Below are 14,279 nucleotides of genomic sequence, written 5' to 3'. Positions count from 1 at the left end.
GGTAAATATGTAACAATTATGAATCTAATACGATCTTTTATAGTCTTCTGCTTTCATAAGTAATAGTTATTGATTTTTAAAAAGTGTTTTTCAATTAAAAGACATGTCAAAATCGCTTACCTTCTTTCAAGTTCTTTCTAATGCTAAAAAAAACGAACTACATATAAGGTGTGTGAAGCGCTCGAGGGCATGGCATGAGTGGTGGGGATAACTGACAGAACGGGATAGTCTTATGTATCTTTCACTAGGAGTAGGAGAGAAAGCGCTATTATTGTTTGTCTTTGTCACAGTCTCATATTTTTTTATTCCCCACCGTAGTTTATGGTGGGATACAAACAATGCATAAACGTCAAATTGGTGTGAAACATATGAACAGTGCAAAGATTATCAGGAAAAATATTGAAATCAGTGTTTCGTGTGCATGTAGTAGTACTTAACAATTCAACAAATATGGTGAATTGCTCAGTTTTGCGCTGTACAAGTGACTGCCGGCAAAAACAGGACAACGTAACATTTCACAGGTAAATACAGTATTTTATACTTCGGTCACATTATCATGCTTAGTAACAACATCCTACAATCCATATCAATTAAAATCTGAGTAGAAAAAGCATTTACAGTAAATAATAACTCGGGTAAAAAAATTAACCTATAAATATTTCCTGATAAATTAACCGACCAAATTACGTACGCATATTGACAGTAAGCCGTCACCCTTTTAATAACGTGTATTCAATTTAGTCGCATTGCTATTATTCGAGGGATACCAGCCCGTGATGCATACAATTACCCCAAAATTCGGGTATTTTGTTTTTTTATAACATTTTTATAAATAATTTTGCTGTAGAACTGGACATATACGAACAATAAAATTGAACTGTGTTTAAATTAGAATGTAAATTATATTAACGTTATAGGGGGTTTTGCCACGACTCAGAGAATTTAATTCTATGATATGCTGCAGGCACTAATTCTTAATTTTGCAATAAGAGTGACAGATTACAAAATGAATATTTCGTTTATTACCTCCAGATTTCCACAAGATGCAGGCACGCGTGCTAAATGGATTTTAGCAACCGGAAGGAGAAACTGGGCACCGACGCAAAACTGCCGGATATGCTCAAAGCATATTACGAAAACCTACCATTTCTATTTCTTCCTGTGGCACACAGTATGCTAAAAATTCTTTCTTTAGGCGTACTTGTAATATGTATAATGAATCGCTTAATGATATAGACATTTTTGTTCATAGTTTGTCCGTTTTCAAGAAAGTTCGGCATATTTTGTTTACTAGTAATTGAAAAATTGTTTCAAGTAAATATTTTGCATTGTTTTCTTACTTTATTTGCGTGTTGTACTCACAACTATACCTACGGGTAATTTATAATTAAGTAACCTATTTACTTTTCATTGTAATAGTCAACTTAGTAATGTATGAAACTTTAGGCCTATTTTTAGTCATTTTTGTAAGACTTATTTGTAAAAGGCTGTAAAAAAAAAGAAAATTGTCCCATTGATATTTTATTTATCGCTGCGTCTTACGTAGGCGAACAACTCGCGAACGTGATTAAAATTACCCCAATATTTGATAATATTGGGGTAATTTTTACCTATATGGTATCCCCGGGTTTGTGACGTCATCTATGTCTATCCCTTACGGGGGCACGCGGTAGGCCACATCTATAGAAATACTACCATCTATGTGTCAAACACAAAAGCTGTCTCTCAGACGCCACGTCACCGAAGTGTCAAAACTGAAATTTAACTTTATGCATATGCACCTAGGTCGATGTTGCTCTGTGGTCTATGACCGATTAATACGTCTTTGGCGTTGGACCTGCGGTGCGTATATATCGGTCATTGGCGTCCAAAAGGTTAGACTAACTCATAGACAAAGATCATGCCGTGGAAAATACATACATTACGAAGACGTTCGAATTTAACAAGGCATAAATCCACCTTTGAATTTCTAAATATAAACCAATTTTCTGCACTTGTTTACCGATATCATAATGGTCTATCGTGGTTCATTAGCGTCATCGTCATCTGCTTAATGAGGTTAATTTTATTTACGCACAAACCTAATTTTGGAAGGATCCTGTTTTCATGGCCTTTTACATAGGAGGGAAGTAGTTTTTTTGTATATACCTACAGAAAATTTAAGAAAAAATGTGGAATTTTTACCTAGGTCAAAATAAAAATCATGTCAAATTAGGTCTAGGTTTAGGACTTAGGTACATACTTATAGGTCTCGCAAATCGGAACAGATGATGAATAAATAACAACAATAACACGGTATAACACAATGGATATAAGTTATTGGCAAAAAGTATCGTTTTTGATACAAGCTTTTATCGTTGACTGTACTTTTCTTTCCATATTTAACCAATACTTATATATTTAGTTTGTGTTGTTTTATCAGAGTTTCCACGGCCACCTCATGTCTTCATCAGATCAGCTCCATGTCATAATAATATTGCATTGTCACATTTGTCAGCCAATATACATTATGTATGCAAACATTTTAGCTCAATCGGAAACCGGGAAGTGGGTCAAATCTAGCTTCCAAGATTTGCCAGCTTGTAAAAATGGCGCTGGCTGTTTCTTGTCTTATATACCTACCTACGTAGGTACGACTTATTGTTGTGAGAGTCGCCCCTTGAAGTTGTTAAAGAGGACTGTAGAAATCTACTAGGCTTAATTAAGTTTAAAAAAAAACATAATTTCGTTATTTACAAACTTTATTCATACAATCCACTTTATGATTTAACTTTGTCGCTGAGTGCCTGAAAATGGTCGACGATGGGTTTAAACAGTTCCTTGGTCAGAAAGATAGGGTGTGTCGGGGTCACTATAGGCTTAGTCCTCCACTGGTTCTGTTCCCAGTTCTTTTTGATGAACGCAGCCCCTCGTTCAGCCACCATCATGATGGCTCCTTGTGGGTTCCCGGTCACTTGGGTCGGCATCACGGATGCGTCGATCACACGTAGACCTGAGTTGGATTAGTTGTTAGTATACGGCCGATTTTTAGGGTTCCGTACCCAAAGGGTAAAAACGGGACCCTATTACTAAGACTCCGCTGTCCGTCCGTCCATCCGTCCGTCCGTTCGTCCGTCCATCCGTCCAACCGTCCGTCTGTCACCAGGCTGTATCTCACGAACCGTGATAGTTAGACAGTTGAAATTTTCACAGATGATGTATTTCTGTTGCCGCTATAACAACAAATACTAAAAACAGAATAAAATAAAGATTTAAGTGGGGCTCCCATACAACAAAAGTGATTTTTGACCTTAGTTAAGCAACGTCGGGCGGGGTCAGTACTTGGATGGGTGACCGTTTTTTAGGGTTCCGTAGCCAAATGGCAAAAAACGGAACCCTTATAGATTCGTCATGTCTGTCTGTCTGTCTGTCTGTCTGTCCGTCTGTCCGTCTGTCTGTCCGTCCGTATGTCACAGCCACTTTTCTCCGAAACTGTAAGAACTATACTGTTGAAACTTGGTAAGTAGATGTATTCTGTGAACCGCATTAAGATTTTCACACAAAAATAGAAAAAAAACAATAAATTTTTGGGGTTCCCCATACTTCGAACTGAAACTCAAAAAATTTTTTTTCATCAAACCCATACGTGTGGGGTATCTATGGATAGGTCTTCAAAAATGATATTGAGGTTTCTAATATCATTTTTTTCTAAACTGAATAGTTTGCGCGAGAGACACTTCCAAAGTGGTAAAATGTGTGTCCCCCCCCCTGTAACTTCTAAAATAAGAGAATGATAAAACTAAAAAAAATATATGATGTACATTACCATGTAAACTTCCACCGAAAATTGGTTTGAACGAGATCTAGTAAGTAGTTTTTTTTTTATACGTCATAAATCGCCTAAATACGGAACCCTTCATGGGCGAGTCCGACTCGCACTTGGCCGCTTTTTTTGCTTTGTTTTGCTCTATTTTTTGTTGATGGTGCGGAACCCTCCGTGCGCGAGTCCGACTCGCACTTGGCCGGTTTTTATGTAAATTACAAGTAGGTTTAACTACGAGATTTGAGGTGAAGGGAAGGACTGCTAACTGGTAATCCATTCCTAAACGTTCAAAGACATAATTCAGGTTATCGTTGCTCGATAACGCTTTGCGAATGGAAAGGAAATGGCCTAGGTTAATCTGACATTGAACCAAATCACAAATCTCGAAGTGACACTGTCTAATTGGGTGTAACTTTTGTATGACGCTTTAGATAAAAGTATAAATCTGTTCTGCCTGCCAAGTTAGATAAATTAAATTTCAATCGTTTACCTGTGACTTGTTTGACTCGGAGCTGAGTATCGACCACGGTGCCAATGGCGGCCGTACCCAGCTGGTGGTTCTGCGGGTCGGTGTGCACTCGCGCCATGCATTCCACCCACTTGGCCGACCACGCCTTAGAACTACACTTGGAAGTGTAGCGGCTGTCTAGCTCTACGCCGAACTTGTCTCTAAGGATCTGTGGACGATGGATGGGTACTTAATAAAAATGTACTGTCACCACACGGGGTTGTGTTGTTACGCCATTTAGGGTCCTAGCTAAATTGGTTGTTCCATACTTACGCTATGGAATTTAGTGACTGTACCTACCTCCGGAATCATGAGTAAGTTTTAAGTGCTTAGAAAGGAATAATTAAAGATGTGATTGTATAATTGTAAAATATTTTCGTGTTTTATTGACTTATTTTACCCATTTGTTGGCGGTTGGTCTCCACTGTAAGCCGAACTAGTAGGTATTTGAAGATAAATAAATACTTTAATGTAAAATTAGAAATTCTTAAGTTAATTTTTCTCTCTCTCTCAGTGGAACGTACCTACCTATTTATATCTATCTCTATAGATTTATTTTTGAAAACACGTACGTACACGTAAGTACGTTTCTGTTCAGTAAAAGAAAATTGGCGTTAACCACCTGGGGCCCGTTTCTCAAAAGCTTGTAACTTCTAATACAAGTGGAAGTCCCTTTTTGACAGCTTTTGTTAGAAAGGGGAAGTCCCTTTCTAACAAAAGCTGTCAAAAAGTGACATCCGCTTGTATTACAAGTTACAAGCTTTTGAGAAACGGGCACCTGGCCCCAAGCATCTAATTGACATAACTTACCGTGGTGTTAACAATTCTCTGAAGGTATCTGGCTCCATCCCTGAGCATGACCAAGTCTCTGGGGTCCTCGAAGTAGCCAGGGTAGAACAGCGGCGGGTCCAGGGGATCCGAGGAGTTTAGAGTAAGGTGGCCGACGGCGTAGGGCAATAGTAGAGCCGCGTTGGCACTAGGTTGAAAAAAATAAATGAAACGGTGAGAAACTACTTATTATACTTAAATCAAATTTACAGTATACCTACCTTTACAATGTCATACCTGTGCTGTAAATCTTTTACAATGTTACCTGTGATGTAAGTCATGATCCCGAATTACAAAAAGGGATGAAGATGGTAACACTGAACGACTTTCACGAACTAAGCATGAAATCGCAAAATAAAATTAGCTATTACGTACGTAGAAAACTTACAAAACGGAATAGTATGGGGCCATGTGCCCTGTTTATCAAAAGCTTGTAACTTGTAATACAAGTGGAAATCACTTTTTGACAGCTTTTGTTAGAAAGGGGCTTCCACTTGTATGGTCTCCTAGGAATAGTAGTGCAGTGTGACCATATTCACCATTTTTAGGGTTCCGTAGCCAAATGGCAAAAAACGGAACCCTTATAGATTCGTCATGTCTGTCTGTCCGTCTGTCTGTCCGTCCGTATGTCACAGCCACTTTTCTCCGAAACTATAAGAACTATACTGTTGAAACTTGGTAAGTAGATGTATTCTGTAAACCGCATTAAGATTTTCACACAAAAATAGAAAAAAAACAATAAATTTTTGGGGTTCCCCATACTTCGAACTGAAACTCAAAATTTTTTTTTCATCAAACCCATACGTGTGGGGTATCTATGGATAGGTCTTCAAAAATGATATTGAGGTTTCTAATATCATTTTTTTCTAAACTGAATGGTTTGCGCGAGAGACACTTCCAAAGTGGTAAAATGTGTGTCCCCCCCCCCTAACTTCTAAAATAAGAGAATGATAAAACTAAAAAAAATATATGATGTACATTACCATGTAAACTTCCACCGAAAATTGGTTTGAACGAGATCTAGCAAGTAGTTTTTTTTAATACGTCATAAATCGCCTAAATACGGAACCCTTCATGGGCGAGTCCGACTCGCACTTGGCCGCTTTTTTATTTATATTATTGTAGGCACCACATTGTAGGAATCCAACAAGATCTACGGCTAATGTTCTTATTTCCTTGCCTCAAAGCACGGTCAAGTGGGACAAGAAAACAGTTTGAGGATCCCTACACCTGATTCTCTTGCCTCAATATTTATCTTACCCCATCTAACCTTAAGCAAAGTATTATAGAATGTTTACGATCCAATTATAAAGAAATTGTAATGCCTAGGTATTAGTTGACTTACGAGATGTTGCGTCCTCGTGGGGAGTCCGGCACCGGTTCATTGATCACTCCATCTCTGGACTTCTCCGCGTAGAAACCGTTGAAGAAGAACTGCAGGTCTGGCTGCTTGAGGCTGCGGTCTGCCAGCGAGGAGTACAGCAGCCCCGTCAACTGGACAATGCAATACAAGTGTCAAATAGGTAAACTAATTTGTACCTCATCATAGTGAGTGAGTGAAAGGCCAAGAATTCAATTGGTTGAGTATCTCAAGGTAGTAGGTATATCTTTGGGCCGCTGATTGAAATTGAAATTGAAATCTTTATTGTCACATTGTGAGTTACAATGATCTTAAAATTATGTTAAGGTAGAATCATCACAATCAACCGCGATGCGGAGTACAATATTAATACTAAAACTAATCTTACAGCTAAATACTTATACAAATATCATGCCATTACATGTGATACGAATAAAATGATTGGTACTATGTCAATGAGTAAATTAATAAATATTACTATTCGTACGAATTATTGTTCGAAGACATAAAGTGGTCACTTATCTTATAGTAAGATTTTTCTAGGCACCATTTATAAAGTTTACGTCCGAAGTCAGGTTGTTCAAGTATTTTAATTTCATTAGGCAAGTGGTTAAATGTGTGAACAGACATATAAAACACACTCTTTCTAAAGTAAGCTGTTTTGTGATCAATGGGATAGCACAAGTTAAAGCCATGGAGTTTGGACGTTATTCTCGGATTGCTTTTTTGTATATTAAACTTGTGTAGATTTTTTTTCACATAAAGACAGATTTCATATACATATAAAGAGGGGACCGTTAGTATTTGTAATTCCTTGAACAATGGTAGGCACGAGTCTCTACTTCGGGCGCTACAGATCGCCCTTACACATTTTTTCTGCAGCTTAAAAACTCTGTTAATGTCTTTGCAATTGCCCCATAAGATGATGCCATAGCGGAGGTTGGACATTATATGGCCATGAAATGCCGATATCGATGCTTGCCTGGAAGCGATATTCCTCAATCTACGCAGAGCAAAGATAAACCTAGTCAATTTCTTAATTAAGTGTTCAATATGGACTTCCCAACTATCATAACCCCTAAAAATCGCAAAGATGTTACGCTATGTATCTTTACATTGTTATACATAATGTTGATATTTGTGGGGTTACCCTGAGGAGCATGAAATTCCATATAATTTGTTTTATTTAAATTAACTCTTAACTTATTATTATCTAGCCAAACATTAATATCATGGAAAACAGTATTTACTTCAAACTCGTAAGTAGCAGGATCTTTGCAGCAAACAACAACGGAACAATCATCAGCAAACAGAGTTACTTTGTGCTTAGTAATATTAGGTAGATCATTTATATATACAATAAATAATAACGGACCAAGTATACTGCCTTGTGGAACACCCTGTTTTACATGACATGATACAATTATTAGTTGCCAACATTATTATCTGTTTTTGTATTATCTATAGAAATTCTACTGACATAATGAGACATGACTATTGACACTTGGTAGGTATCGATGAAGAAAAGAAGACGAGATGACAAAACGGAGCCACGCTTTATTGTCGCTAAAATGATCTATTCTAGTGCCACCAAGTACTGTGACACGCTACTGTGTAATAGCAAAGTGCGGTACGAGAGACGATTTCACCTGTCATGCAGTGACAGACTATACTGGTAGGTTGATAAGTGCAAATACTTAGAACACGAAGGTGAAATCGATTCATTGTAGGTCAGCCAAATTACAGATGTGGAAGTTGCTGAAAGATTTAAAAAAGTTGGAAAACTCGGAGATTTCAGGAAGATTCATAGGAAAGTCAGACAATTTTAGTAACGTAAAATTACGATCCCCACACAAAAATATGAGAAGTTTCCGAAATTAACGTGGACATTTCGCAATATTGGAAACTTTCCGACGTCACATCAGGTAGGTCGTCACGCCAAATACCTGTGTAATCCCAGTGCCCGTCATCGGCCCCTCCAACTCCAGCAGATACTGCGTCAACGCGCTCCAGTCCAGGCCCCTCGTGTTGTTCAGCTTCGTGAACGTGAAGTACAGCGTCAAGCCGTAGTGATTCCGCAGGTTCTCGCCCACGGGCAGATCAGCTATTACGGGGATGTTGAACTTTTCCAACGTTTCGCGGGGACCGATCCCGGAGTGGAGTAGGATGTGGGGAGAGTTGAGGGCGCCTGCGCTGAGGATGATCTGAAATATACGGAGATCTTATGGTAATTTGTCTAGCTGAATTAATGGGAAAGGCTAAGTGGACGCTCGGAGCGGAGCGTTCGGCGGGGCGTGCAGCGTGGCGTCGGGCTCACAAGTGATTTGAGCAGCGTGCACTGAGACCGCTACTATACGTTTGCATTTGTTTAACATGCACGCCGCACGCCCCGCCCCGCTACACGCCCAACTCGAGCGTCCACTCAGACCTTACACTAAGGGCTTCCGCTATCTGGCGCGGGTGTCATGTAGTAAAAGCTGTCGCATGCGTCCGCGCCAGTTAGCGTTGCTCATGGGTAGGTACCTAATGATTTTGCGGCGTCTGCTGATGTCTGCGAATCGTTATCGGCGAAACAAAAATCGGCGTATTTTTTCTCGGAAAATGAATAGCTTAGAGCACCGTTGCTCATACTATTTTTCGCTTACCCGGTCCGTACAACCGCTAATGCGTTGATGGCGCTTTCGACTAAGGTACTTAGATGATTAGGTAGTAGGTACTTAGATTTAAGCCCTCGTATGCTGCCTGTCAAATTTGATCATTGAAAAAGTGACCTTGACATTTACAACAATAGATTAAAATTTCCACGCACGGATCCGTGTCTAAGCATACGAGGGGTTAAGATAGCCGGCCTGCCTTCCTAATTTCTTACTTTAATAAGTACGAGTACCTACCTATGAATAGGTTCAAATATTGCGTCCACGTTCGTGTAAGTACAATTGGACAAAACTGAAAGCTCATATTAAAAATAATAAATAAAATCGATGGACCATCTTAGGCGCAAATAGAATTTGACAGCTGAAGTAGGTGTCGTTTTACGGTCCATACATTATGCGGCGAGTTTCTATCAAAAGTTATATCACATAATATCATTTTGGCTGTCTTTTATGCCTGGCCTTACTGGCCTAATGAACTTGAAACAATAGGAAATCAACATCATCTAATAGGCGAATTTAAAGCTAGGTAGATAACATAAATTAAGCAAATATAAGTAGTAAGTACCTAGTTGTTGCTATGTTGTATGATAACGTAATCCTAAATTTCCCTAACGCTGCATGATTTGATTTTTGATAAGATTGTTTTATTATTGTTTAACACGAAGCGAAAGTTACCTACCTAATATTACCTAATTAGAGATAAGGAGCGCAATTATCTTTTTATGTCATAGATACTATTATAAAATGACAGTTCTATTGGCCAACAAACAACCGACAGCTAACGGATACGTAAAGCGCCATCTAGATTAGCTGTCAAATTCGAAGCGCGAACTCCTCTTACGGTGGGATCACATTTATCAGCATCGAACCGCATTTTGTAATATGAGCAATCGCTCGTTAATATGAAGATGCGTACCTACGCAGTACACATCTTCATACTAATTAACAATTTCTCTTAAATAGCACTTTAACATCGGTTACCTCTTTCTTCGCCCGCACGGTGCGTATCGCGCCGTCCTTATCTACGTACTCCACGTCGGTAGCTTGCTTGCCGTCGAACAGCACCCTAGTAACTCTGGCATTCAGCTTTACGCTGAGGTTAGGACGTTGGGCGTGAGGCTTCAAGTAGGCGCGCGCCGGGGTCACTCTCTGCCCGTCCCTGAGTAAAGTAAAAAGTATAGGTAGTTAATTATGTTTTTTTGATAAAAAAATATTTTTGATAGTTACGCGAATACGTGTATCGTTCGCGCATCTTCTTCCTGCCCTTATCCCACGTTATATGGGGTCGGCACAACATGTTTTTCTCTTCCATTCTACTCTATCTTTCGTCACATCAGCCCTTACTTCTATGCGGAGGTATACACATGGTATACATTATGCAGTAACTACATTGTCAAGCTACTGAAAACCAGCGCTGTGACAGCTAGTCTGTAACACAGCAAATGCTGAGTCCATTCCTTTTGTCACACCATTGTTATTATTGTTATAGATAGACTTAAGAAACTATGCTATGTTAATTGTTGCTACTTGCTGTTCTCCTATCTACATGTCTATTGTTTGTTTTTCTTTGATAGTTTGTGTATTCTTGTATGTGTGTGGCAATAAAAAAAATATTCTTATTCTTTTTAGGGTTCCGTAGCCAAATGGCAAAAAACGGAACCCTTATAGATTCGTCATGTCTGTCTGTCTGTCCGTCTGTCCGTCCGTATGTCACAGCCACTTTTCTCCGAAACTATAAGAACTATACTGTTGAAACTTGGTAAGTAGATGTATTCTGTGAACCGCATTAAGATTTTCATACAAAAATAGAAAAAAAACAATAATTTTTTGGGGTTCCCCATACTTCGAACTGAAACTCAAAAAAATTTTTTTCATCAAACCCATACGTGTGGGGTATCTATGGATAGGTCTTCAAAAATGATATTGAGGTTTCTAATATCATTTTTTTCTAAACTGAATAGTTTGCGCGAGAGACACTTCCAAAGTGGTAAAATGTGTGTCCCCCCCCCCCCTGTAACTTCTAAAATAAGAGAATGATAAAACTAAAAAAAATATACGAAGTACATTACCATGTAAACTTCCACCGAAAATTGGTTTGAACGAGATCTAGTAAGTAGTTTTTTTTTAATACGTCATAAATCGCCTAAATACGGAACCCTTCATGGGCGAGTCCGACTCGCACTTGGCCGCTTTTTTATAAGTACCTACGCCATTTACTTTAGTTACAATTATCACATTTGCGGCTACAGGTATGAACTAATGACCATTGCATCACAGGTTGTTGTATGCTTAATGGCTTTATCTGCTAGTAATACATGTATCTAGATAAGATAAGATATTTTATTTAAAACTTATGCTAATTTGATTGATACAATGGTAATTATATAATTTATACTTTCATAGAGTCCGTCTTCAGAGAGATTCGAATTCAGTGAGATCTAGAGTCCGTCTAAGCTATAAGCTGTCCCGACTTTGAAATGAAAAAGTATGTCATATAAAAAGGTAAAGTGTGTCTGTTCATAGGAATTGGTGGCAATTCCACACTGTCCCCGCCAAGTTCGTGCAGAGTTAGCATGGTGGTGTGACTCTATGTGTACGCCACGCTGCACGTCCCGCCGAACGCTCCGCTTCGAGCGTCCACTCAGGCCTTACACTATGGCTTACTCATTAAAGGTCTGTGCCACGGTGAATCCTTCCGGAGTGTTGGGGTCGTTCATGTCTGCGATGACCGGCAGGCCAGCCTCGCTGATGGCCGACAGCAGCTCGTATGTGAACGGGGGCTGGTATCTGAACTGCAAATATTTTAATCGTTGAAGATTAAGTAGTTCTATATTGTTTTCTATTTATGTCATGAAGTTTCAGTAAATACTTTATGTAGACATTATTATTAACCCTTCGTATGTCTAAGCACTGATCAGTGCGCACGAATTTAAATCCATTGTTTAATACAATAGGTTTAAATTCGTTCAAACTGATCAGTGCTTATACATACGAAGGGTTAAGGACCTCTCTTCGAGTAAAGGCCTCCTCATACATCTCTATTTAGTTTCGGTTTAAAGAAATTTATTGTCTAAGAAATTACAGAAATTTCACTTCTAAGACAACTTATAAATAGATAACTTACAGTATTTACAAGTTAGTTTGCTTTGGTTATCCAGTCTTTACCAGCTACTTTCAAAAGCGGACTGGCTTCCCCTGCTATTTAATGAGAAAGCGCTAAGATGAATAAGAAGAACACAACAGATCTTATGGGGTCCCTATTGTTTCCCATAAAGTTTTAACTGTTTTAAGTCATATAATGTATTGTTTGTCCGCATTTTCGTTAGCCATAATTTGGTTTTTCTCAGAAACGCGTAACTTTTCAGGTTTGCCATAAAGCAAACCTAATCTAAACTAACCTAGGATAACCTTCAGAAAATCCAGAAAAGTTAACAGTTTCAGAATTATGAGTAATGATAATCTGACAGTCATTACATTATGACTTTCAATAATTAATGTCAAGCAAAGGGATTCGCGGGATATCGGTACCTGCTGAATGGGCATCTGCTCTTTATCCGAGTGGTATTCCCCGCTCACTAGTGAGCCGACCTGCCTGTTGTCCCCACTCATGTCGAAGTAGGGCAGGTTTCTTCCCAGGACCAGCCCCGTGGCCCCAGCCTTCACCCAGTCGTAGGCCCAAGCTTAATGCTTTTATATCACTTTACCACGACCGATTATGACCCTTACCTGCTGAACGGGCATCTGCCCTTTATCCGAGTGGTATTCCCCGCTCACTAGTGAGCCGACCTGCCTGTTGCCCTCATTTATGTCAAAGTAGGGCAGGTTCTCTTCCCAGGACCAGCCCGTGGCCCCAGCCTTCACCCAGTCATCGTAGTCCGCCGCGTGGCCGCGGTGGTACATCATGCCGTTTAGCACGCTAGAGCCACCTGTGTCCGAATAAATGTTAACTAAAAGACCGACCTAGCCCCAAAGGAAGCAAACGTATGCAGACGTTTCTGCTTATTACAACATTAATAAAGTACTTAAGCAAGGTTTCTTGGTACTATGTGAACTAGGCGAAGTGTTTATACAATATATTGCATAGCTACTTAGATTAGATACATATAAATCATACATAACTCAGTACGGATATGATGGTCGTTCTTGTCTCTGTGACAGAGCGTGATAAAACGGTGTCCGTCACTCAATCCCGTGGTGTTAAAAAGTGACGGTTATTTTATCACGCGGATAAAATCATCCATAATACTCCTGCAGGAACAAAATACAGGTAGGTATTCGTGATAAACCGACAAATAAATTCGCCTTTACCGGGATTCGAACCCATCAAGACCTTCAGCTCCGTTGGAAGGGGTACTACCGACTAGGAAGCCGTCATATAGCCGGTACACAGATATATAAATAGTAAGACTGCAGTTACCTCTCGATGTGGATCACACAATCACAGCAAGGGTGCAAAAATATCAAACATAATCTTACTCGAACATATTTTGCAATCGCGATTAATTTTGCAAGATATATATACCTACTTGAAGAAGATTGCCACTGTCATGGTAAAAAAACTCACCAAGAACCTTGCCCCTAGGCCACATGCAGCCCTTGCCGTCTTGGTCGAGACAGTAGCCCTCAGGAACGGTGCGGTACCTCCAGTCATAGCGGACGTCATTCCAGAATGTGGTGTAGAAGGAAGGCACTTGAGTGGCTACGGGCGCTTCTTCACCGGCCTCTAGAAGTAGTACCTGAGCATTTTAGAAAAATATATTTTCAATCTTTCCTCAAAAAAAAATACGTCCTTCAAAAAATTCTAATTTGCACAGCGGAATTCTTCTTAGCTACATCATGCAATTAGTTTTTTTTGCTGTGCAATTCGTTTGAAGGTTAGGTCAGGTTAGTATTTTTTTGCTGAACGTTTAAATACCAGCCTTTTAGAAATAACATTATAATTATATTAGGCAAATTTGCGTTTGCGTCCCCGCACCACATGATTTGTTCAGACAATTTAATCAGATTGGGGAAAAATAGTTCCCGTCTGGACTGGCCTTCAAAAACCTCCTTATAAATATAAGCTGTCTTATCACTATCGGCTGCATTACGTAATGATTACGTACCTATCACTGAAATCTTATCAAA

The 14,279-nt window shown here is 39.3% G+C and overlaps 1 protein-coding gene across 1 annotated transcript in view; it reads right to left on the bottom strand.

Annotated features, from left to right (window-relative positions):
* Window positions 1-2,720: 2,720 nt before the first annotated feature.
* LOC134656992 (glucose dehydrogenase [FAD, quinone]-like) overlaps window positions 2,721-14,279 on the bottom strand; it is a 31,007-nt gene continuing 19,448 nt past the window's right edge. Inside the window, exons 5-13 of the mRNA XM_063512557.1 lie at window positions 13,717-13,888; window positions 12,879-13,078; window positions 11,817-11,944; window positions 10,134-10,311; window positions 8,445-8,702; window positions 6,484-6,632; window positions 5,121-5,286; window positions 4,293-4,479; window positions 2,721-2,992 (exon numbers count right to left, since the gene is read on the bottom strand). Of these exons, the coding sequence (XP_063368627.1) occupies window positions 2,760-2,992; window positions 4,293-4,479; window positions 5,121-5,286; window positions 6,484-6,632; window positions 8,445-8,702; window positions 10,134-10,311; window positions 11,817-11,944; window positions 12,879-13,078; window positions 13,717-13,888 (1,671 nt within the window). The 3' untranslated portion in view covers window positions 2,721-2,759. The remainder of the gene's footprint in view (window positions 2,993-4,292; window positions 4,480-5,120; window positions 5,287-6,483; window positions 6,633-8,444; window positions 8,703-10,133; window positions 10,312-11,816; window positions 11,945-12,878; window positions 13,079-13,716; window positions 13,889-14,279) is intronic.

Source organism: Cydia amplana, chromosome 19 (genome assembly GCF_948474715.1).
Source record: "Cydia amplana chromosome 19, ilCydAmpl1.1, whole genome shotgun sequence".
Lineage (NCBI taxonomy): Eukaryota > Metazoa > Arthropoda > Insecta > Lepidoptera > Tortricidae > Cydia > Cydia amplana.
This window is presented reverse-complemented; position numbering and strand designations above follow the sequence as displayed.